General features: G+C 44.4%; 1 protein-coding gene across 2 annotated transcripts in view; it reads right to left on the minus strand.

The window, feature by feature from the left end:
- RAB11FIP2 (RAB11 family interacting protein 2) overlaps positions 1-24,563 on the minus strand; it is a 37,266-nt gene extending 12,703 nt beyond the window's left edge. The window contains exons 1-3 of one of the 2 annotated variants that reach the window (XM_004579782.4): positions 23,557-24,561; positions 17,443-17,885; positions 16,277-16,745 (exon numbers count right to left, since the gene is read on the minus strand). In XM_004579782.4, the coding sequence (XP_004579839.2) occupies positions 16,277-16,745; positions 17,443-17,885; positions 23,557-23,906 (1,262 nt within the window). In that variant the 5' untranslated portion in view covers positions 23,907-24,561. Of the gene's footprint in view, positions 1-16,276; positions 16,746-17,442; positions 17,886-23,556 lie in introns of both variants that reach the window. The other variant, XM_058671162.1, reaches the window with a different exon arrangement.
- Between the last annotated feature and the right edge of the window lie 542 nt (positions 24,564-25,105).

The raw sequence follows: 25,105 nt of genomic DNA on the forward strand, positions 1-25,105 counted from the left end.
AGGCCTCAATGAACTGGCTGTCATGCCCCGCGCCCACGAGCACCTGGGCATGCTGTTCACTGCACAGGCTTCAGCAAATGGGGAGACCCAGTTCTGACACAGGCACTCCACTGTGGTTGGAGTGCTGAGCCCAGTAGTCCAGCTGGAGGAAGAGGGGATTCCCAGGACTTATTTTATTACTCAAAGGGCAGTGTGAACAGAGACAGAGAGACCGTCCATCTTCTAGTTTACTCTTCAAACTGCCGCAACAGCTGGGACTGGACCAGGCTGAAGCCAGGTCCACGCGTGTGACAAGGATCCAAGCACTCTGGGCTATTCTCTGCTGCTTTACCAGGCACATTAGTAGAGAGCTGGATTGGAAGTTGAGCAACGGGACTTCCTCAAACTAGCACTTATGGAACGCCAGCTTTGCAGGTGACAGATTAACCTGCTGCACCACAATGCTGGTCCCTAGACCTTTTTCAACTTTATCTTAGCGGTTTCATAGTCTCCCTTAATTAGCACTATCTGGGCAGATGACTAACTCCTTCTAACTACAATCTCTTTATTCGATGCCATGTTTATAAATGCCTGGTGACAAGTTTCAGATTGCATACCTTATCTGTTCCTCAAAGTTAACATGACCCCAACTTCCAGTTGTTGAGGTCAGTTCCGTCTGGCCCTCTTCCTCCCACCACACTCTCCTTGGCATGCCAGGTGCAGTCTCATAGCACCTGCACTCTAGCCTGCAGAGTACCCAGCTCAGCACCAGGCTGCCAGGTCCTCCCAGCCAGCCACACAGCACCCAGCTCAGCACCACACTGCCAGGTCCTCCCAGCCAGCCACACAGCACCCAGCTCAGCACCACACTGCCAGGTCCTCCCAGCCAGCCACAGAGCACCCAGCTCAGCACCACACTGCCAGGTCCTCCCAGCCAGCCACACAGCACCCAGATCAGCACCATACTGCCAGGTCCTCCCAGCCAGCCACAGAGCACCCAGATCAGCACCACACTGCCAGGTCCTCCCAGCCAGCCACAGAGCACCCAGATCAGCACCAGGCTGCCAGGACCTCCCAGCCAGCCACAGAGCACCCAGCTCAGCACCACACTGCCAGGTCTCCTCCCAACAAGTCACAGAGCACCCAGATCAGCACCAGGCTGCCAGATCCTTCAGATTGGCTCAGGTCTGGCCATTGAGGCCATTTGGAAAGTGAACCAGCAGATGGAAGACATCTCTCTCTCTCTCTCTCTCTCATCTCTCTCTGTAAAATCTGCCCCTTAAATAAAAATAAACTGAAATTCTTCTGATAAATCTTTAAGATCTATTTCCACACATCTTCCATTAAGTCTATGGAAGAAGAATTATACATTAAGCTAGTGAAGTTTTTTTCAAATGTCCTTTCCAAAGCTCTAAAAAAGAAGTGCCCAAAGAGATGCCACTAGTCAACACTACATTCAGCACATTTCAATTATGTTAATTAACATGCAAATTCAGCTTAAGAGGCCAAGGAAACTCAGTATTTTTCACCTTTTTTTTGGGGGGGGGGAATAAAGCAAATAACCAGGTACCATGTTAATGAGAATATAGATTAAATACTACATTCTCTTGGGACTGGGCATGTACGCTAAACACTCAGATGACAAAACAGAACCCAATACATAAGTGTCCATGGGGATTAACAGTAATTTACTCATTAATATTCTCACAGGAAAACATCTTATGTGCTCTCAGAGGGAAAACAATGAATGATTTTGGCCGGTGACACCAAACATCATGGACAGCAAATTCAGACCTAGCCGTTTTCCTCTAATGAGTATAGACTTTGCTGTTGGAGAAAGTCCTAAAACTCGAGGACTTAAAGACATTCTGAATTTAAGGCATATTTCAGCAAAAATATAAACTTCAAATCCACTTTAGGTTGCTACTTTTTCCTGGTAAGGAAAAGAAACAAAACAAAGTCCAAACTGTTCCCCAGTCTCCTGATCTAAGCCCCGGCTCCAAAAGCGGTCTTCTGAAACTAAGCTCCTCAAATTTTTTTCTTTTTAGAACCTACCACAGGAGAAGTACACATTCAGCGACAAGCATAAAATCTCTGGCATCTCAATTTTCACTTAAGAATGCAAGTGAGGGCCCGGCGGCGTGGCCTAGCGGCTAAAGTCCTCGCCTTGAACGCCCCGGGATCCCATATGGGCGCCGGTTCTAATCCCGGCAGCTCCACTTCCCATCCAGCTCCCTGCTTGTGGCCTGGGAAAGCAGTCGAGGACGGCCCAATGCATTGGGACCCTATACCCGCGTGGGAGACCCGGAAGAGGTTCCAGGTTCCCGGCATCGGATCAGTGCGCATCGGCCCGTTGCGGCTCACTTGGGGAGTGAATCATTGGACAGAAGATCTTCCTCTCTGTCTCTCCTCCTCTCTGTATATCTGGCTGTAATAAAATGAATAAATCTTTAAAAAAAAAAAAAAGAATGCAAGTGAGTTTCCCCATCTTATTCCACAATATAATCACATGTCTCTTGACATAAAACAATCTTCTCCCAAGATCTTTCAGGGAAATCATCACTGCGTCTCCGTGGCTCTCAGCAAATCTGGTCCAGCCTACCACACTGCCACTTGTCATCCTCCGTGTGCACACATGTGTGGGTATGTGATCAAGTAAAACTGATTGTGTGACTGTGACCCAGGGATGGGGTCTGGCCAATGACCAACAACAACCCAGCAATCTTCACCAGTCTTTCCGTAGGAGCAGTGGGCATGAGGACAGCCTGGCCAGAGGTCAGCTGGGGGCGTGGCTCGCTGGGCGTCTCTGCAGCAGACCAAAAAGACCAGCAGGCTGCTAACATCCTTGGCCAAGAAAGCCCCAGGTCGATTATGCCTTTCTCTGGGACAAAGTCCCATCCTTGGAGGGGAAGCCCTGTGCTGTCAGGGCGGCCTTCTCCATTCACAAACAAGCAGTAAGCAGGCCCCTGGCCAGCAAGCAGCCATCTCTGCAGAGCATTCAAGGAGGCAGAAATGGTGGCCAGACTGGCCAGGGCCACTTGATGGGTGACTCAGGTCACAGGTTCCCTGCACCCTTGCTGGAGGCAGAGTCTGGGTGTCCCTGCAGATTTCCAGCCACACTACAACCCAGGCTGAGCAGCCAGACTTAAAGCATTCTTGACAATCAAATTTGCTTGAACAAGACTACACAATTATAAAATGCTGGCTGGAAAACAACACAGTTTTATATAAAACTCTCCCTCGAGATGAACACATATCAGAAACTGTACATTATGCTGGCAACCTCTCATTTAACTGTTTCTGAATGCTTCTTCATGAAGAAAAAAAAGCCATATTCAAAGAGAGTTCAAGCATCCACTTGTTAAAAAGTACCTTTAGTACTGGGGAATTCCTGACGCCACAATGACTTCCTCATGGTTCTGCCCCTATTTACTAAATAATTAAGACTGCTTTGCACTGCAGAAATCTTTTGTCCTGAGTCTAAAACGGGCCCTTCGAGAAGCAGCCAATCTACTTCCCATCTTTCTTGGAGTTCACACGTACCTCATCCTGGACAGGAGGAAACAGGCTACTGTCCCTGCTCTGTGTGTTCCTGAATGAGCACCTTCCCATAGCACTTCCCTCCAGGCACTCTTCATGTTGTCCCTAGAACTTGATACAGTCTTCATCCTGCTATGGCCCCACACTAAAGTCCCACCTACACTACCCCTCAAGCCTCTAAGAGTCTCCGATGTGCTGGACTGGCAAAACACACACAGACACACACACACACACACACACACACACAATGCTTACTTCTTTACCTTCCTCATTTCAATCTCCCTTCACAAAAGCCCTTTCCGCTCTTCTCACACATCCATCCCATGGAGTGACACTGTTCATTCGGCCTTTACTGCAATGACTAGATGACTGCCTGAAACTCTGTATATCTAAATATTCTGTCATTCCTATCTCCACCCACACTTACTGTATCATCAAGAAAATTAGCTACACATTTTGCATCTTTGTGCTTGTGACCCGAGAGGCCGCATCTTTCCTACCCTTTCTAGCACAGAATCAACAGAGTAATCATAACACCAGGGAAGAACAAAAATTTCCATTTCTTATTAAGTCTGAGACTATAAACAGCTTCCTATCAGAAAATCACCCTAAAAGATACCAGCTGATAGTCTAAGCTATCAGGCACCGGGGGATGACCGGCCTGCCCCCTCGGCAGGTGCGACAGATACAAAAGACAGTAAAACTCACCTAGTGATTCTGGAGTGTCTAACATCCAGATTCTGGCTACATGCTTTCTTCTGTTAAACTGAGAAATATCTATTTTTGTAACCAGAATGACAAAACACTAAAAAAGCAACTAAATGATTTTGTTCACATTACAGAATCTAAAGTCCAGAAATGATTCAAGTAGAACCTTACTTTCTCAATTAAAAACAGAAAAAGGAAGGCACCTTCAATTGGCAAAAAAGGGCCCACTGCTAAACTGTGGTTAGAAGATACACTAGTGCCCCTGTGAATCCCCTAAGGAGGGCACCCCTTTTCCCAAAGCAAACTCTAAAATGTTCTGAGGAGGCTTTAGCGGGTAGCATCTCTTCTTCTTGTTGTAAAGGCTTAAACTTCCTTCCTTAACAGCTCGACCTGGGCTCAGCCGTCCGAGTCTGGGAAGCCATCACTCAGCTGGACTGGAAGGCCAGAGCTCTGCCACTGACCACGTGCTGTCCCTCTCAGTGCCTGCAGGAATTTCTGGGCAAAGGACTTCTATAATAGTATAATAGTTTTACCTTGTATAGTAATACATTTTCTATTTAATGCAGGAAACACTTAAATTCCAATGTGGTTTAGTTTATCGCATTCAAAACTGCTACTGGATACACACCTTGAAACACACTAGAAAGTATTCAGTTACTGTTTCCTGCCAAATGTATATCCTCTACTGACTGGTTTTAAAAAAAAGTTTCTAAATTCTTTTAAGATATTTTAGGCTGGGAACATATTACTTGGAAAAAGTTCCACCACTTCATTGAAAGCGATGACGAAACACCAGCAGCCACTGTGCGACAGGGCAGGAGCTGGAGCCGCACTGCCAGAGCCCCGTCCAACGCTCAGCACTCCATGTGCGGGATGGTACTCCACCCGCACCAGGCCTGTTGTCCCCATTTACACCTGAAAACATGAGGCTTTACAGGGTTCACAAGTTAGGTTACAGGGCCATTCAATAGAGACTCAACCCCAGAGCCAACACTAAGTCTAGATTTAGCACTTTCGCTAAACTGCATAAAAGTCAGAATAGATTTTTATGACCGTATTTGCATTTTCTTGTTATACTGTAAGAATTAAATTTATCTTCTGAATTAAATTACCATTAGTATGATTTTTATTTTAATAATTTTAATTATTTGGGGGGATTTTCTTGAAGATGAAACACCTAAATGAAATAAATACATTAAGTATTTGCACCTTGAGCAACCCCACCTGCCACAGCAGGCTCTGCCCCCAGCTAACCCTCCCCTCGGTAGGCTAACGTTGCCAACACACCACCTCAGGAGCTCCTCCACCAGGGAGCCACGGAGACCACACTTTCACACCTCCAACTAGTGAAGAGATGGTATAATTACTAGGGTGCTAGTGAAGAGCTCATGTTGTAACAGCACGCAGTCACCATTTATATAAAACACTCTAAATCACATCCACTTTTTTTTAGCAAGCATTTATGGAATGAACAAAAACGGCTGTCTACCCTACTCATTCCCAACGTACAAAACCTTGTTTAATGGTCAAGCTTACACTCAGAGGCCTCCTACTTAAAGGAGAATTTTCATTTCTAGTAGACGCCAGTGCCTCTGCTCAACGCAGCGCACTCTGCTCTGATTACAGGTCATTTCCAGGAAATGCCACCCATAGCTGGTGAGGGGAAGAAGTCAGTCCTCCAGGAATCCTACTTTAAAACCATCCCCAACCCATCCCCGCAGGGCTTCACACACAAGCCAGAAGCAAAAACTGGCTGGCCCTGGCACAATGGCCTAGCAGCTAAATCCTCACCTTGCATGGGCTGGGATCCCATATGGGAGCTGGTTCGTGTTCCGGCTGCTCCACTTCCCAGGCAGCTCCCTGCTTGTGGCCTGGGAAAGCAGCAGAGGATGGCTCTGGACCTTGGACTCTGCACCCATGTGGGAGACCTGGAAGAAGCTCCTGGCTCCTGGTTTTGGACTGGATCAGCTCCAGCCGTTGCAGCTACTTGGGGAGTGAACCAACGGATGGAAGATCTTTCTCTCTGTCTCTCCTTCTCTTTGTAAATCTGCCTTTCCAATTAAAAAAAAAAATCTTTTAAAAAACAGGAACTGGCAATATGAATTTGTTTTACGCTAAGGTGGTCATACAATTCAAGTAATTGCTATTTAAGCAGTATTAGCACTTTTATCAAAAAGATTTCTAAGCATATGAAATACATTAAAATTTTATCTGAAGTAAATTAAGTATTTTAGTATTTATTTATATAGTATTACATGGTGAGATATTTAATAGAATAAATCAAAGAGTAATATTAGGTTCAAAAAGTGCCAACACTCTAGATCCTAATATTCTTAGAGACCAAGGAGTCTCTAAGACAAATTATTTCACAATCACACATAATATCACGTGATATTTCATAATCACATAATTTCTTATATACAACCAGCAGTTATTTAAAATACCCTGGACAGAGCTAACATTCTAATTATAAATTAAACATGCAAAAACACTTCCTTTTAAAAAAAAAGGTTTGTTTTACTTGAAAGAATTACACACAGAGCCAGGGAGAGCCAGACACAGAGGTTCCATCTGCTGGCTCGTTCTCCACATGGCCGCTCTGGCCAGAGCTGGCCCTCTACAGCTGCAAGAAGCTTCTTCCGGGTTTCCCACATGATGACAATGTCAGCTGACACAATTCTACAGAAGGCAACCTAACAAAAGATAGCAAAATTAACATATACATAACCTTTAACCCAGTAATTGCACTTTTAAAAGTGCATCACACAGATGCAGTTGCACAGTCATACACAGGTGAACTCACTCACTGCAGTCACGGTCTAAGAGCCTCAGTAAACAACCGAAATGAGATGATATGGCGGCAGGCTCTGTGGTGTAGGGGGTTAAGCAGCTGCTCAGGACTTGCCCATCCTCTGCTGCCTTCCCAGGCCATTAGCAGGCAGCGAGGCTGGAAGTGGAGCAGCCAGGACACAAAAGAGACTCATATGAGATGCTACAGCCGCAGGTAGAGAACTAGCTTGCTATGCTACCACAATCGCCCCACAAAAACACTTTGTACATTAAAAACTGTAAAGCTTTAGTGTCACTTTACAAAGCAGTGATCGTGGGTGGCGTCACCATAGTGTCCCTTGTGGAAACGTCAAGAGCCAAGCAGCAACAGGCCAACAGTGCTGCACACCAACAACAGGGCTGTGTGCACAGAAAACTGACAAAGCAGCCCCAAGGCCGCTTGGCTTTAGAAGGGCCAGCATTGTGGTGCAGCAAGCTAAGCCGCCACCTAAAGCTCTGGCATTGCACCTGAACCCTGGGTGTTTACTCTCCCTGCTAAGGGCCTGGTGAGGCAACAGAAGACGGCCCAAGCACGGGACCCCTTCCCTCTGAGGAAGAACCAGATGAAGTCCCCAACTACTGGCTTTAACCTGACCCAGCCCCACCTGTTAATGCTGTTTGAGAAGTAAACCAGCAGATGGAAGATCTCTGTTCATTCTCTCTCTCCCTAGCTCTGCCTTTCAAACAAATAAAATAAATCTTAAAAAAAAATCACTGGAAAGAAACAATTATTACGCTGAAGTAAAAGACTGCATAACTACATCCAGATATTGAAATCTGCCATTTCTGTTGAAAGAAATCAGTGTTTTCATTGTTAAAAAAGCAAACTTTCAAGAACTATCACTTGCTACTTTGAAAACATGTAAATTGTTCCCTAAAACAAAAATCTAAAGAGTAACTCATTAAAAAAACAAAACACAAAACTCGAATCTCCCCATTAAGACTAAAATTTCAAGTTTGATTAAAGACTACAGATCTCACACCACTACATTAGGTAGTTTTGAAAATGCTACATTTGATCAACTTTGCCATCAAAGGAAGACATGCCAAGGAGTCACTGCTGTGTCTTCTTTTGTGCCCATGCCCACCAACACACACCCAGAACAACAGGACAGTCCTGCCAATCTCAGCCAAAAACTGGATCGCAAAGATCCTCTCTACTTGGCCAAGTCACCTGTCAGCTCTCAACAGTTAAAACAACTCCCTAACTAGTTAGAATAACTTCCTAACTAGCTGCCCTGTTTCACGCACAGCTTTGCCCTCCACACGCCCCATCCTGTGTTCCCAACACTGTCCAAGCCGCTCCAGGCCTGAGACACTAGTTTGATCATGTCACAACAGCACAGCTCTCCAATACCCATGTACCATCTAGTGCTTAGCATAAAATCCATCAGTCAGAGCAGAAGTTCTGTCTTAATCACCTTATTTCCCTTCATACAGCAATTGTTCAAATATGACCATTAAAATCTGACTTGACTGTTAGAGGTGAAGGGGCAGATGAGCCTGTGGTCTGGAGCGGCCATGCTGGCACAGGAGGCGGCCAGGGAATGAATTAGAAAACTTGCAAGGGCCTCTTGACATTCAGAGTACGTTAACAAACATGCACTGAATGTGGGAGGTTCCTGAACCAAAAATCAAGACTCATACACCAGTAATACCAAACTGACACAGGAAATAACCAGACCAAATATTTCCAACTGGGAATATCAACTCCAGCTTAAAGACAGTACAGCAGCGTGACTGCTAGATCTAATACGCAAAAACTAACCTGGCGCCAATGCGGCCTGCTCTCTCGCTGAGATCCTGATGGCTTCGGCCACAAAAGGAGTAAAGCTAATGTGGAATAGGCCATGTTAGTCTACAGGTCATAAGTTAAAAACAACACACTAAACAATACATGTTAAAACACCTGAGAATCACATAAAAATACATTTCTTCTCAAAATTTACATGCTCACTAAAGGCAATTAACATTAATTACTTGTCTCCGTTTAAAATGCTTGCCTGCTTCCTTGATTTATAAAGAAACAATTTTCTCAAATTCTACTTTAAAAGTTTACCCAAAAAACGTACAGATCGGTTTACAAAAAGTAGCGCACTGGGGTCACTAAATGTCATCTTAATATTGTCCTATCACAAGCCTCAAGAGAACATGCACGCTGTATCTTATGTTCGATCGTAACAACCTGTTCTCTTTAACTATTGGACTCGCTATGTGTTATCCTGTGTCCAGTGCCTAAGAGCTCGTTAATTACCTAAACTCTATCTCCATAGGTCTTGTTAATTACCCGTCTCCTGTCTCGGAGGACCTTGTTAATAACTTGTACAGTCTCTCTAAAGAGGTCCTAACAACACATTAAAATTAAAGATGCTTTTCTTTTAGCACCTGTCAAGTGCTGTAAATTGAGAAATTTTCACATCAGTTTATTAGCCTACAGTAGTTTGGGTGGATTTTTTTAAGCTTATTTTTTCTCTCTCTCTTACAGAATCTCCGTATTTCAAATCTCTCAGCTCAAAAAAAAAAAATACTAATTACTTAGCAAAGTTTGTCTTGTGTGTTACAGAGCTTTCATAGTTTCCAATACTGACAGCTGTAAACACCAGTGTGGTATCAGTGAGTTAGAGGAAGGATGGAATGGCTGGTATTTGCAAACTGACCCATCGGGAGATGCAACAACTAATGCGAGCTGATATAACGAGTATTCAGATGACAAAGGCTAAAAAAGTTTCCAGAGGTTTCCGGGAAGTCAAGAGTCCTAGTTGGTATTAAGGGAACAAATCAGATTGTCTATTTCCCGCTCTCACTCATTGTTTCATTGGAAACATTCTGTAAATCCCTAGACACTAATGGATTAATGGCTCTGGAATAATCACCTGAGAAGTTTTTGTTTTGTAGCTCATAAATGAGGCCAGATTTTCAGCAATGTGAAACAGTGACAGCCCAGCAGGAATAACAATTAGTATTATGCATGAACAAAAGTCTTAGAAAGACACAAAAAAATAAACAGTTACTAAAATAAATCTTTTATATGTTAAGGTTTATAATGCAAAAGACTGAGCTTTACACTCATTATGAAAAATTAAAAGCCATATGAGACATTGAAACAATGATGGCTTAAAAATTACGAACAGGGCCTTTATTTTAGGATCACTGGTTTACTGTATTTTTCAAAATCCAGATATAGGCCTACAGAAAATAGCCCATCGTTTTTTATGGATATGTTGCTGGATTTCCTAATAACAGTTACATGCTTTCAGGCCTGTGATTAGTAGTTTGTTAAAATCAGAAACACACTTATATATACATTCTTGGTAATCAATATTTTTGTAGCCTGTAATAAAGATGTGACGTAAAAACAGACAGGAACGAACTGGTGAGCGAGGAAAAGCCGGAGGGAGACAGGAAGCAGGTCGGCCTGACGTCAGCAATCAGCACAGGACCAACAGCATGATCAGCACTAGTGGTGAACATGAGCACGTGATCCTGCGTTCCACCTGTCCTGCCTTAAGCCTAACCATTTGGTCTAAGTTCATCAGTTAAGAAGGAAACGGGCTCCTCCACAACAAACACAACCCAGAGAAATAGATGCTCTACTAGCAAAACCACCAGGAGTAATATTACAAAACATAGCACCGCATTATTCCGGAAACACCAATACGTTACACAGCATTCCAGCTACTGCTAAGCAGAAAGTACTAGAAGAACAAGCTCATTCTCAAATAGAAAGACGCTCACAAAACAAAGCCCTCTGGTGAAGTATCTTCCATAGGTTCCCACTCTCTATAACCTCAAACTTTTGACCACTTTCCTAAAACAGAAGGTGCATTGGCCCATCTGCCTGACTGAGTAGGGTAAGTAAAGCTAAGCGCCCTGGCAGATGCGAGCAAAATTCCCAGCAGCTAAATATCCTGAGACTCTATCTCTCAGACCCACTCGGGTCCTCCTGATCTGGTGACCTTCCACAGATGGCGTACTCCTGCCTCGAGTGGGATTCCACGCCATGTAACTAGTACTGACGTCAACCAAGCATCAGCAAAGCCCAAGTCACAAGCCTCTGACCCTTCAGGCCATCCAATGGTCTCCCAGCTACTCATCCGAACTGTGTGAGCTCGAGTCAGCCGGAAACAAATGAACACGCCTGCGGTCCAGCAAAACTGTAGTTATGAAAACAGGCAGTTCTCCAGCTCTGGCCCAGGGTAGGAAGGGAAAGAGACAACAGGGAGGACCGTGTAAGAGGCTTCCATGGACCAGGTGAAGAAGGGATGTAGAGCTCCCCACCAACAAACACTTTTATCAGCCAGAACCTTGTCCTCAGCTAACCGACTGGTTAAGCTGCTCTCTTTAAAAAAATTTTTTTTGAAAAAGAAAAGCTGGCTTAGTGAACATATCCATCCATTTCTGCTTTTCCAACTACTTACAGTTCATTTTAAAAACACCAGTGGCTACCAGTACTGCTGCAGAGTGGGTTAAGCCTCTGCTTGTGAGCAGACATCCCACTGAGTGCCAGTTTATGTCCTGGCTACTCCACTGCTGGTCCACCTCCCTGCCAACACGCCGGGGAAAGCAGTGGGAGACGGTGTGAGCGTTCAGGCCCCAACCACCCCCACACAAGAGCGAGCTGCAGCTCCAGGTTCGGGGCTTTGGCTCAGCCCAGCCCCAGGCACTGCAGCATCAGGAAGAGAACCAGCAGACAGATGTGCACTGGCGTGCACAAGTACTTGCTCACCCGCTCTCGCTTCCTAACTCTGCCTTTCAAAAACACACTGCTAGTAAAAGTGATTTGGGAAAAATTATTAAAAGTGGTATAATAAATAGCAGGTATGTTTGTTTTCAAGAAAATTATAGTCTACTGATAAAACCAAGGCACTCTTACAAACTGTGTGATAAAACAACAAATTAGTTGATAATTTAATACATGATAAATTGGTTTCTACTGATGTTGCTAAACTACCTGTAACTTATCACTAAAAGCAAGAGCAGGGGCTGGTGTTGTGGCACAGTGTGTTAAGCTGCTATTTGCGATGATGACATCCCATAATGGAGTACCAGGTCTGCCCTTGGCTGCTCTACTTCCAAACCAGTCCCCTGCTCATGTGCTGGGAAGGCTATGGAAGACAGCCCAAGTGCTTGGGACATGAGGGTGGAGGTCGTGGCTCCTGCCTCGGCTGACTCACACCTGACAGCTGTGGCTCCATGAGAGAGGCAGCAGATGGAAGATCAATCTCCCCGTCACTGTCTTTCAGACAGACACATGGATACATTCACACATGCATGCATGCTTTTAAACAAACACAAGTAAGGGCCTGGTCTGAAAGCCTAGCAGCTAAATCCTTGCCTTGCACGTGCCGAGATCCCATATGGGAGCAGGTTCATGTCCCAGCTGCTCCACTTCCCATCCAGCTCCCTGCTTGTGGCCTGGGAAAGCAGTAGAGGATGACCCAAAGCCTTGTGATCCTGTACCCATATGAGAGACTCAGAGGAAGCTCCTGGCTTCAGGCTTTGAATCGGCTTAGCTTCAGCCATTGTGGCCGCTTAGGGAGTGAATCAGCAGATGGAAGATGTTTTTCTCTGTCTCTCCTTCTCTCTGTAAATTTGACTTTCCCATAAAAATAAACAAGTATTAAAACACACAAATAACTCACATGTATCATGTGTAAATGAGTCTTTCCCTGTGAACTTACAAGAGCCCCCCAGCCCCCAGGGGTGCATGTGTCCTGCAGCCCTCCAGGATCGGCAGCGTCCAGACAGCTCCATGGGAAGCTGCGCAGGCATCAGCAGCACACAGCAAGGCTGCATCCCATCCAACGCCATCCACCTGCCTCGTGGGAGTACGGCTAAGCCCTGCTTCCTCACTGGCCGCACTTAGCTCTCGGCTGAGCTCCAGCAGATGGGACAGCATGTGGAAATGACAATGCTCCTGCCAGGCCCAGCACCTAAAACCTTACCCCTTCATGCGCACGGCTCTTGCTTCTCTGTGCGGACCCTGGAGGCCACAGGTTAAAGGACAGCCTCAGCCTCAGACAGGAGGCCAACTTCCAGAGGGGCTGAGTGCAGCGAACCACTGCCTGCAGCAAAGCACTCTCTCCTGCTATCCCTGCCACAGGCACTTGCAACAAGCAAACAACACATTTTACTACAATAAGCCACTCAGAGCTCGGCTTATTGGAGCTTATAACTTGTAAAAAGCAAGTAAATCTTAAAAAAAAAGTCACTTGGATTTGCAACAGTGTGTAGATGTACTCAGACAAAACTGCAGTTTGTGTGATGGGTTTGTTTCTAGTCTTTCAGAAAGATCTTGACAGCCGTGAGCCAGAAGCAGGACAGGAACAGGAAGGAAGTAGCAGTCCAAGAACTAGTCTGCAATTCTGTGCTCATTTATTCCTAATGTCTAACACCAAGTGCCTACACCAAGCCATGTGCTGAAGATGAAGGACGAAAAGATGAATGAGCTGCATGCCCTGCCTTCCACACTTCCGCAGTGCGTGTGCCTAAGCCATTATGGAACAATGACTGGCCGTGGAAGCAAGATGTCTACATGGGCAAAGGCTGCACACAGGGCACCCCCGAAGAGCAGAGGACTTCGACAACAGCCAAGAGCCCTGAGCTGCGAGTGCGGGAGAAGTGTTTCCAACGGCCTTGTGCCTTGCTCACGTCCACCACCAGAAAGCCGGAGCAATCTCATCCATCGGGGTTATGGAGAGCTCTGAACTGGTCACAGAACAGGAGCAAAATGCACTTCGTTTACTGGTCTTGGTTTCGTCTTTTTTTTTTTTTTTAAGTCTGCAAAACCATTTCTTCTGGTGGACTTCACTTACACATAAAAGTTGACTTTCAAAAAAGTATTCTGTAGTGTATTTAAAATGTTGCCATCTACTGAAAACCTCTTGGTTTCAATCATACTCATTATCCACTCTGTCTCAGCAGGTAATAACACAGTTCCTGCGCGCCTGCAGTCAAAGGTGAGCTGCAGGTTCACCAAAAAGAAAATCTAGCTCCACAGCTACAAAATGCACCCCGACCTTGGTTTGCATTCCCACAAAGGCTGGCCACAGGGTCCGGCAGACCCTGGAAGTGGACCCAGCACCACTGGAAAAATAACTCCCAAACATGCTGCAGTGACGTGAGTCTACAGCTTCCCAAGTGCGCTTGGTGTGGGTGCTAACTTGAAAAATGTGCACTGTCCCCACGCAACTGAGGAATGATACTTGGAAAATAAGTGAGAACACATCATTCTGTAGAAGACAATACCTAGACAACACCCTCCCGAATTCCACTCAAGAGAAAGCTGCTTGCCAAAGCAGCCACCTGTACTCTACCCACGTCCAGTCCTTCTTCGTGCTAGTGATTAGAGCTTTGTCTTCACTGAAAATGTTTTACTTTCCACAAAGATGGCTTAACACAAAAGTGGTAACATTCCAAAAACCTACAAATGCTGTGTGCTCATTTCTGGTATCTCATAGAGAGACAAATCCTGAAATTAAAAAACCTACCCTTTACATCATTATAATTATGCTTATACATATACCATGAAACAGCTCTAATTTTGATAGAAAACAGAATTAATCCTGAATTAGCCCAACAACCCTGTGTCTGTGGAAATGCCACGCTCACCTTGGTAACCCACGACAATCCATGCAAACCACCTGCGTCCCAGGCCATTGCCGACTGAAGATGCTCACTTCACCACACATTGCCAAAACTTGGGAACACTCTCCAGCCACCTCCCATTTGGTCTCTGAAATGTCCTAAATTACCCCATTTCTAAGTTATCTCAGACAACTGTTCTCAACAATCTACTACCAAAACAGAAAATACACTTATACTTACCCCTCTAATTTAAGATTTAATGCATTGTGTGAAGTGAATACTGAAATGTTACAGAACAGCATGTCAAAACTATGATCTTTTCAATAAAATATCGATACAAATGTGGAAAATGCATCTCTTTAGCGTCTATAAACAAAACAGAATATTTTCTAAAACCAAAGCAAATACCCATTTATTGAAAAAAAAAAAAAAAGCATACTTGCTTTGAAAACTTTAAATGTGTGTTTTCCAAGACATTACAAGAGAGGTGGTAGCGTGTGGCCTAAAAGTGACTGTTAGTTGTATATTTTGTGTAGAATGTAACAAAACAGAGCACTGATTTTGAATGAAATATAACATGACAACACATGGAATAAATAACAGCTAACAGGTACTGGTTTCCTACTTGGGGCTTGGCTTCCTATTATGGATTTTCCCTATCATTTCTCTTCAGCAAATCCCACAAGCAGGTATTATTTTCCTGGTCTCAAAGATGCAAACGGTAAGGCTTCCAGAAGTCATGGTACCATTAAGTCAGAATTCCCACTGAAGTCGGTACGATACATTACTACCTTGAGACAAAACTTTCCGTTATATGGTAAATCTCCTACTGTGATCTTCCACGATAACCACGTTGAAGACTTCAATAAATCCCTCTTACTCTTTGCTCGAGGTTTCCTTTATTAGCTATTCCATTGTTCATTTTTAAAAAATTCATAATTACATTTAAATGCACCCGGGTCCAAACTCTACCGAGTAATAGAAAGAGTATCAGAAGACACACAACTGACACTAAACCTTTATCATGCCAGCGACTCTTCCTGTGAGTGTAGATCATCACACAGATCTCTTGGATGCATTTACAGCTTCCACAAAGGCACTGAACTTTAACACTCACAATGCAAATTTCCTTCTAAAAGGCCATTTAATGACAGTTAACATCTATTATGAAAACTATTAATACTTAAGCCAGTATTTCTTAAGAACAGTCCGCAGGCTGCTACTGACCCACTAATTCTCTCCAGAGGGCCCACGAGTTAATCCCTAGAAATATCAAGAAACATAAAATCTAAAGCTCTGGCTTGAATTAACACCCACTGCTAATTTACTCTCACCATGTCTCATCCAAAGTCACGCCATTTTCTTCACAAATTTCATTCAATTTCTGGCTCTATAAATGGAAGTAGGCTAAAGAATAAGAATGTTTCATCTTGCTAAGACCAAAAAAAAAAAACAAAAAGGTTCAATATGAAAGATGCAAGCAATGCTTTCTGCCTCTGCAATTAATTTTTAAAAATAAGACATAGTTTTCAAGTAAAACAATAATTTAAAATATTCATGTATTTAAAAGTGTTTGACATTTTCAAGTAGAAGACAACACCAAACAGCCCAACTTCTTCCATATTAAGCTTACCTTGAAGATGGCATTATGTTTGAAGCCCTGAATTTTGTTGTAAACGGATTAGTTGACTCATAATCAAAGTAGTCCTGCCGACTTTCACTAAATACACCGGGTGATTTCAAGTCAACTGGGCTGTCCGATCCCCCGTTGTTAAGCTTATCAGATCTTCTGCTATCTTTTTTTCCAGTCACTCTTTCAAACAGGCTAACTTTCTCCCTCTTCTCTCTCTTATTTTCCTTCCTCACTTCAATTGATTTTGAAAATAAATTCATGCTGCTGTCCCATGATTCACTGCTTTCTTCAAATGGATTTTTCTTCCTTGGCAGTGTTGCAAATTTTTGGGGTAATGAGGCAGTCACATTTGTAAATGGGTCATTCTGTCTTTCGAAAGCCGCGTCACCTTCATCCACAACACTGTCAGGCTGGTTCATTTTAGAAGTATCAAAGCTTAACGTTCTTCTGTGCGGAGATTTGAGACTTCCTACAAACGATTTCATGGTTATTACATAGCAACACAGTACATCACGTTTTTTGACACATTCTGTGTGTATTCTGCTGGTATTAGTAAAAGAGTAATTAGCTATTTAAAGGTATTAACCTTTAAAACAATCAAGGGAAACACCTTAAAATGCTAAGACACAGTGGCATGAAGTATCCGGGCCAATAACAATTAGTGTCCTGCAATACAACTGTCAACGCACTGGGCTCACACAATTGAACCAAGTCAGAACTAGAGGTTCTGGTGGCATGACAATACCAGTATTCCTCAGACTTTCTTTCGTCATTAGCATTAAATTTACTTCCTTGCTTCTGAACATGAAAGCTTTCTGCCCAAGATATCAGACTAAAATGCAAAAGTTACCTACTGCACCAGGTTGGTGATTTTGCACTAAAATGCAACAGTTACTGCACTAGGCTTTCAAGACAGGAGAAATAGCAGTAAAAATATCTAAAAATCCAGGCCATGAAGAGATGGGACTCATTATCAAATAATCATAAATACATGTGCACACACAATCTGACTACAATGAACCTGATCAATTTGGGGTAGAGCAGATATTCAATGTTTGATGTATGGCTACACTTAGCAGATACTGCCAGGAAACTGCAACTTTGATTTTCCAACTCCAGAAGTTAACCTTACATTGAGGATACAATGAGAAAGAGTGTGCACTCACCACTTTCCGGAACCACGCCAAAGGCCTCCATGCGGCGTCCCAGGAGATGCGTGGGGCCCACCACACCCGCCTTCAGCTTCTCAGAGGACATGTGGGACCCGGTTAAGTCGGACATCGAGTGTGCTGAAGAGAGACGCTGAGGCCCCAAAAGGAAAGGCTTCTTGGGTTTGGATTTCATATGGATTTCACCACTTGAAAATTCAGTACTGGCATCAGGCAGGTGAGTACTTGGAATGATTGCAGAAGATGTATCAGAAAATGTGCCGTCGTTTTTTCTACCTTTCATCTTATCTTTTAATTTTGCAAAAGGAGATCTTGTTTTGTCCTTCATTGACAAGTCAAACATACTTGCCGTCATGTTGTTCCTCATGAATTGAATATTAACCTTTATCTCACCCCTGTTTTTGGCTCTTTTTCCTTGTTTGGATTCCAACCTAAACCACCTTAAAGACATAAATAAACAAATAAATAGGTAGGTAGATAGATTGCTGTAACACTGAACAACACCGATGCCAGAGAACTTGGCCAAACACAAACTGCTTTCTGTAGGCAAAGTAACTACATGTCAAGCCAACCGGAGCAGTGAAGGGTACTCCAAGTATCCATAGAATATTACTGCTTTTATTCATTAACTTTTAAAAACACATCATACATCATACTGTCTATGATGGGACACAAAAAGGTACCTTTAAACTTTGTGGAAAACTGATAAACGATGAATTTGTTCTAGCGCAAAACAGAACTGAAATTCACAGTTTTTATAGTATGTGTTTCCATACTTTTCAAAGATTCTTCTAATGCACAGACTCCAAAATTCTTCTCACCAAAATAAACCAATCTCTTTACTTCATCCTGATCAGACAGCACTGGTGTTTGGTGCATCTGGAAAGGTTTTTTGGTAACCTTTTCCATCATGCTCTGAACAGAAATTCTTATCAAAACTATCTAAGGCTTCCAGGTGAGTAGCACTACGGGCCTAGAGATATTTCTGAACACGAAAAGTCCCGGAAAAAGAGACACAGAAGGAATGCACCAATACAAGGGATTTCTGAGCACCACAAAACACAGGATAACGTAATACATGGCCTCATCAAAAGTACCAGTTACGTCACAGGATCTAAAGAGGTCTGTGAACCTTGGAGATGACTAGATGTAGTTTGGTCATTATTAAAACTCGATATGGTCAAATACAGACTCCAATGAAATGGATCACATCCTCTTCCTGAACAAACAAAATCAGTCAAATGTCAAGAGATGACAGTAAGTCTTACGAAGTTTTTGAAGAACCAAAAGCTAAACTACCTCCTAACAGAATCTATTTGCATCATTTATTACTACTACTGTGACTATATCAAATAAGAATTATTTTATAAATGGAACCAAATATTTGTCTTTTGGTCATTTGTATTGCCCATTTTAAAATCAAGTATGAGAAGTTTTGCTTGCGTTTATTTCTGTTATTTTTATCCAAAATTAAAGTCTCCAGGTGCTGGTGTCACAAATGGCCAGTCCAGAAACTGCAAAAACAAGTCTGGAAGAGAGTTTCTTCCACATTTCCTTATTACTTAGCAATGCAGCATAGCATCTATTTCTGCAGGAAGGTTATGGTTTAAATATGGCTCTGAGTGCAACAAATTTTCTTAGCTACAAAGAAACTCTGATCCCATTCTACATCAATTCTTTCTCATTGTTACTAACTGGACACACCAGGGATAGGTTATGCTCACTGTACATTCCAAGGTAGACTATGTCAGCCAATGGACGCTGGAAGCACTTCCATCACTGGACCCACAAGATCAACCGCATTTCAGAATTATCGAAACCACTTAAGCAGAACCCTCGCAGCCTGCTCCACTTTGAGGACCCTGGGCTGACATCAGAGACCAGTCTCCATCCCCAGGTACTGAAGCAGTTGGGAGGCTGAGCGGAGTGTCTCCCTTAATCTCCCTCTTTCCCCCAGATGAAGAAAATGTGGAAAGAATGGTCTCACCCACTTTGCCCTAATCCTCAGTCCTTCCCACCCTGATCAACTATGTAAAAATCATAAAAAAAAAAAAGAATAAAAGAGAGGGGGAACCATGTCACAGGTCTTCCCAGAAAGGAAAGAGAACTGATACATACATTATATATATATATATATGTTCATATATATATGCATGGTTGTATATTTGTATGTCTGTGTGTGTAATATACCAGTAATATCTTAGCAGATCACGCACAAGAAATCTTTTGATTAACTAAATTGGTGCGATTTAATCAATTAAGGTATGCAGTTCATCCAGTGATTGCTTATTTTATAAGAAAACATTAACTAACTTGAGACCCCCAACATAAGAAAACACTTCATGTAAAGCAAGCAATAAAATATGAAGAAATGAGCTAGAAATAAGAAATGCAATCAGTGAATTCTGTAGAACAGAGAAATTGAACAATACACAAGAGGGCACTTTAACAGCCTGGAGAACTACCTGCTGCGACTCAATTTCAGAAAACAGTCACTCTCAACGGGGCAGGGCAAGGGTGCAGTGGGAGACTTCTGAAAGATGCTATCTCAGAATTCTTCTGTCAACATCTCTGGCTACACCAAAAATAGCTGAATATACCCACTTTGTAAGAAATTACCAAGAAAAAACACACACACAAGCATTTACCATTTCTACGCATGTAACAGATCAAGACTGAGAAGAAAACAGTAATCCAAAAACGGATGTCAAAGCACGAAGGTAGTCAGAATTCATAGAATTTTGGAGAAATAAAAACCAAGCAAATCATCTGTTTAGCATCCTTATTTCATGGGTGAGGAAATTGAGGCACAGGGAATGCTACGCAACTTCCCAATGTCAGATTAAAGTCACTACGGGGAAAAAAGACCCTGAAGTTGATGAAGAACAGCTGTAGGAAAATGGAAGCCCTTTCTCATTTGATGAATCGCATATGTTAATGAGGTCAACCACACGGCTGGCACATAGCATAGGACACGGCATTTAACCAGGGGACACAACAGCCACGAAGGCGGCGTGGGGCTTCCCAGTGCTAAAGTGTAAGCTTCTTGAAGGCACTTTGCCTGATACTCAGTCAATGTTTATTCAGTCTTTATTTCTAGAACCATGTAACAATCAAACTATCCTTGAGTGTGTTTCCTCCTGCTTTGGTTTTTCAGTAGGAAATTCTATAGGCCTAGGTAACTGAGAACACAGCAAGTCAGTGTCTGAATATGGCATTATTTAACTCTGCCTATGAAAAACTGTCATAAATATACTAATTTCTCATGTAGGCACAGCAACCGCCTTGAGATGCTTTGTTGTGAAACCAACATAACAGAGAGGTCTGAATGAGACCTTCCAGCATCATTCCAGAGGCGGCATTTGCTTTTCCAGGCTTCAAAAAGATAAAATGAAGACCTATAGCTTTAGGGGGCTTACTGGATTAAAACTGATTTTTTTTTCACTTCTGGTGTGCTGGATTTAAACTGTATATGGCCTCTGTTCAATTTTTAATGGGCACAGGTCCATGTTCAAAAACCACCTCACATGTGGGAACTATTCAGAAGCAATTGGTGCTGTGTGGTCAGAAACAGGACAAGATTGGCAGTAAGGGTGCCAGAGGCCAGGATGCAGGTGCACCGTGAGACCCACACAAAAGTCCTAAAACCCACATGTGTTCGTCAGCTCCAACTCCAGGGACCTTATCGTTATTACTTTTCATGAGCATTAAAGGGGGAAAAAATAATATCTTCTAGCTCTCTTGTTAAAAAAAAAATCAATGCATATTATATAACAGCATCAACGATTTTACCATTCTATTATTAAACACTGTATTATTTCCTTAATTCTGTGCCAGAATCAGCCCAGACACCCACGACAGCGAGTGATACAGAAGTTCTCTTTCCATGCCCCATTCAAAGAGTTTGGGTTCAAGGTCTTTCCCCTACCTTTACTTAAAACAAAAGGGGGGGCATTTATTTTCAAGGTATAAAAATAGGTAATCGTTTTAGCTTCTCTCTCATCCTGACACAACTGGAAGACAAGCTGTAATTATTTGCCTTTTGAAAGTAAAATGTGTCACACCCAGCAGATTCTTGGGACTTCTGCATCGCTGGGAGTCTTCATCACTCATGCCACTTTTCCAAAAAGGACTGGGCAAATGCTGACAAGATTCAGCAATGGGCAGGGCATTCAAATCTTTCTCGCCACACACCAGTGGCTCAAGTCTCTCACTGTGCCACATGTACAGCTGTGCTGTAAAATACATAAAAGTACATTTTAAAAATCTAGAAATATCACCGATAAAGATAACTAATCAAACGTGTGATTCACCCACTTATCCACAAAGAAAATGCTAAGGGTTGAAAACCACACAAAAACTACTTTGGGTGAGCACACCCCAAAGCCAGGTAGATGCTACAGAAAAGCTTCGTCTTGCCCGCCCTGCCACTACCAAGTTCTAACTAACTGCACAGCAGCCAGGAGAGAAGTTCTGCAGGCAGAGACCACGATGCCGGAGCACTGCTCACGGCCAGGCCAAACTTGTGAGCCAGAGGCTGCCGGGCAAGCAGTGAAACAACAATCTTTGAAAGGCTATTTCCTCCTCCACATCTTCAGCTCTGCACTTGGGCCTACTTTCCGCTTGGAAAATTCATGTCTCAGAGAGCGCCTGTAATCCATCATTCGTTAGTATTAAAAGTTCTGCAAATCCAATGACAAAAGTTGTCCAAAATTCACGATCAAAACACTTTACATATTATATGTGCACATACTATGTATACATATGTATGTAATATATATACATATATATTTCAGGTGACTTCACTGTCATCTGAAAGTAGCCATTTGAAACAAATTATTAGGTTCCATTTTTCCTTTTTAAACTTGGCAGAGAACCTCTCAGAGAAAACTGCCACTTTTTAAATGTCATAGTTATGTTATTAAGAGCACTGATAAATATTCAACCTCACACCATAAAACTTTTTTCTCTTAAAATACTCTCATTTTCTCAATTACTTAAATATTTCCACTTTTCCTCTTGCGTTCCTAGAACATCTTACCTCTCTACCACAAGTACGCGTAACCTTGGCCAAAAGCAAAAACTCCCAAGAGAAGACTACAGGCATCTAATGTTTAGAACAAAACACAGGCTGCTTTCAAATACAAAAAATTAACACATACTTATTTTTTTAAAATCTGTAAAAGTGCAAATGAGTTTGTTGTGAAACAACAAAGCGATTTGAAAACTGAAGTCTTTAAGTTCAACCCATTTCCCTCCAAGTCTACTCATTTTAATCTTATCTCAAATTTAAAAAATTATCGTTTTAAGGTACCTATTCATATCTCTGAAAATACACCATTCAAGTGTGTTTGCACCTAATTTTGAAAAGTAAAATAAATCTACTTCAAGCTTAAAAATTATGTTTTCACCAAAGTCACTGAATCATTTCCAAGACTCCAATCTTACAGTATTTGACATCGTCCGAACACATTAGCTTTGCAAAAGCAATTCTGAAGGAACACAGTTAACTGCAACAGATGACAGATTCGAAGGAAAAATGTGAGGGCACTCCAGGCAAGAAGGTAGTAGGTAATTTGAAAACTTCCTCTATGAAAAAACGGCAGACTCCCCCAAAGGGCCAACTATGTTTCCAAGGCTGAAACGAAACACTGAGCAAGCGATGCGGTCAGTTATCTTTCTTGACAGTCCAACACACATATGAGCAGATTTCGTCTTGATAATCCATGGAAGGAGAAGTTGGAATGTTTAGAGATCAATTAATAACTATATGAATAACTCGTTGGCCAACAACGTGACCCAGTCCTCATATAGTAGAATGCTGACCTACTGAAAACCCAGCGCAAAATACTCCATTATTTAATAACTATTTGCCTCCAATGAACACGAGTGATGGATCATGAAGGACTCTACTTAAAAAAAAATGCTTTTATCACAAGGGATATTTTTACTTCGAATTCATGCAAATACGGTGCTAAACCTGGGTCATACTCCGATCCAGAAACCAGCGTCCCAAGAGCACAAGTCATTTCCAGGAACTGAAATACAACCCACAGATAAGGTATGGTGAAGCACCCCCACAACTCAAGAAATTAAACTTCATTCACTTACTCGGTTTTCCTTCTTTGTTTGTCCTCAAAGATGTCATTGAGGTTGATTGCCACCTGCCCTAAAAATCTGTCCAGCCCCACCAGGGACCTGTGCATAACTATGAGGAAAAGGATGTACTTCTCCGGGCTCCCCTGCATGAGCAGCCCCGGGAGCTCGAAGGAGGCCTCCTCCCGCCACACGGGCTCCAGGGTTTTCTCGGCTACAGACGTGGAGTACTTCTCCTTGCCCAACTGGATGATAGTGTACGTGTCATTGGTGCCACTTTTGCCTTTCGGCTTCAGATCTTTGGCTTGGAGCACCGTGACCTGCACGTGCGTTGGAAACCACTTTTGGGCTTGCTCGGACAGCATCCTGCCGGGTCCACTTTCTGGGCTCCGAGGTCAAGAGCGCGGGCAACTGCCCCTCCCGGAGGGAGAGCCTGACGCCTCAATCACAGCATCGTCAGGGCAGGCAGGGGCTGCCGGTGGGGGCGGGGGCGCCCCACGGCCCTAGGGCCTGACGCCCCAACGCCTCGCGGGGGCGGCCCGGGGAGGCCAGGGGCCCACCATCACCTGCCGCGCGCACCCCTCGCGCCTCGCGTCTCCACCTGCCCGCGGCGCCGGTCCCGGGGACGGCCCTGGGCGGCCCGGCCTGCGCGCAGGTGCGGCCTGGCCACCGGGCTCGGGCGGCGGAGGAGGACGGGAGCCCCCGGCACCGCGTCGCGCCTCCGGCCTGCCGCCCCGGCAGCCTCCCGCCTGCCCCGCGCCGCCCCCGCGGGCCCGGCCCGGCTCCTCCTCCCGACCCCGGTAATACGAACCGCCGGCGGCTCGCGCGGCCTCGCTCCCTCTCGCAAACCTCTCCCTCCTCCTCCTCCTCCCCCTGGCCTGGGCTCCTCCTCTCGGGCGGGGGCGGGGTGGGACAGGCGGCCGCCCGGGCGCCGGCGGGCTACAGGGCGGCGGGCGCGGGGCTCGGCCAGGCCCGGCTGGCGGCTCCTAGCACCGGGCGGGCGGCCGCCGCGGCACTTCCGGGTTGGCCTGCTCCATGTTGAGCTGCGGGACGTGAAGGGGCGGGGCGGGGCGGGGCCTGGGGGTCGGGGGTCAGCGCCTCCCCGGTTGCCGTGGCGACGGGGGCGCGCAGGGCGGGCGCAGATGGAGGGGCCTGCCCCTCCGCGTGGTGGGTCCTTGGAGGTCGCGCTGCTGTTGGGCGCTGCTGGCGCGAGGAGAGCCTGCGTGGACCGGCGGAGGGGCCCACGTTCCATCTTGGAGGGCAGCCGTGTGCCTGGCGCAGAGCGGATAGTTCCAGAAATGATAGGCTGAGTCAGTCCCCTAATGGGTCGATCCTTTATGAGTAAGAGAGCAGCCTGGGTCTGAACACGCCCGACCCCGGGAGCCAGGGGAGCAGATGAGAAATGACTGTACCTCTGTTCTCCCTCCTCCACCCACAGGCTGTGCGACCCTGATGGGGTCATTTCACCCCTTGTCCACAGACCGCAGCGTTTTCACGGAGCCATCCGTGGGCGCCCTCCCATTCCATGGCTGTCCTAGTTTGCCAACTTGAGAAGCAGCCCCTT

This window comes from Ochotona princeps, chromosome 13 (genome assembly GCF_030435755.1).
Source record: "Ochotona princeps isolate mOchPri1 chromosome 13, mOchPri1.hap1, whole genome shotgun sequence".
NCBI lineage: Eukaryota > Metazoa > Chordata > Mammalia > Lagomorpha > Ochotonidae > Ochotona > Ochotona princeps.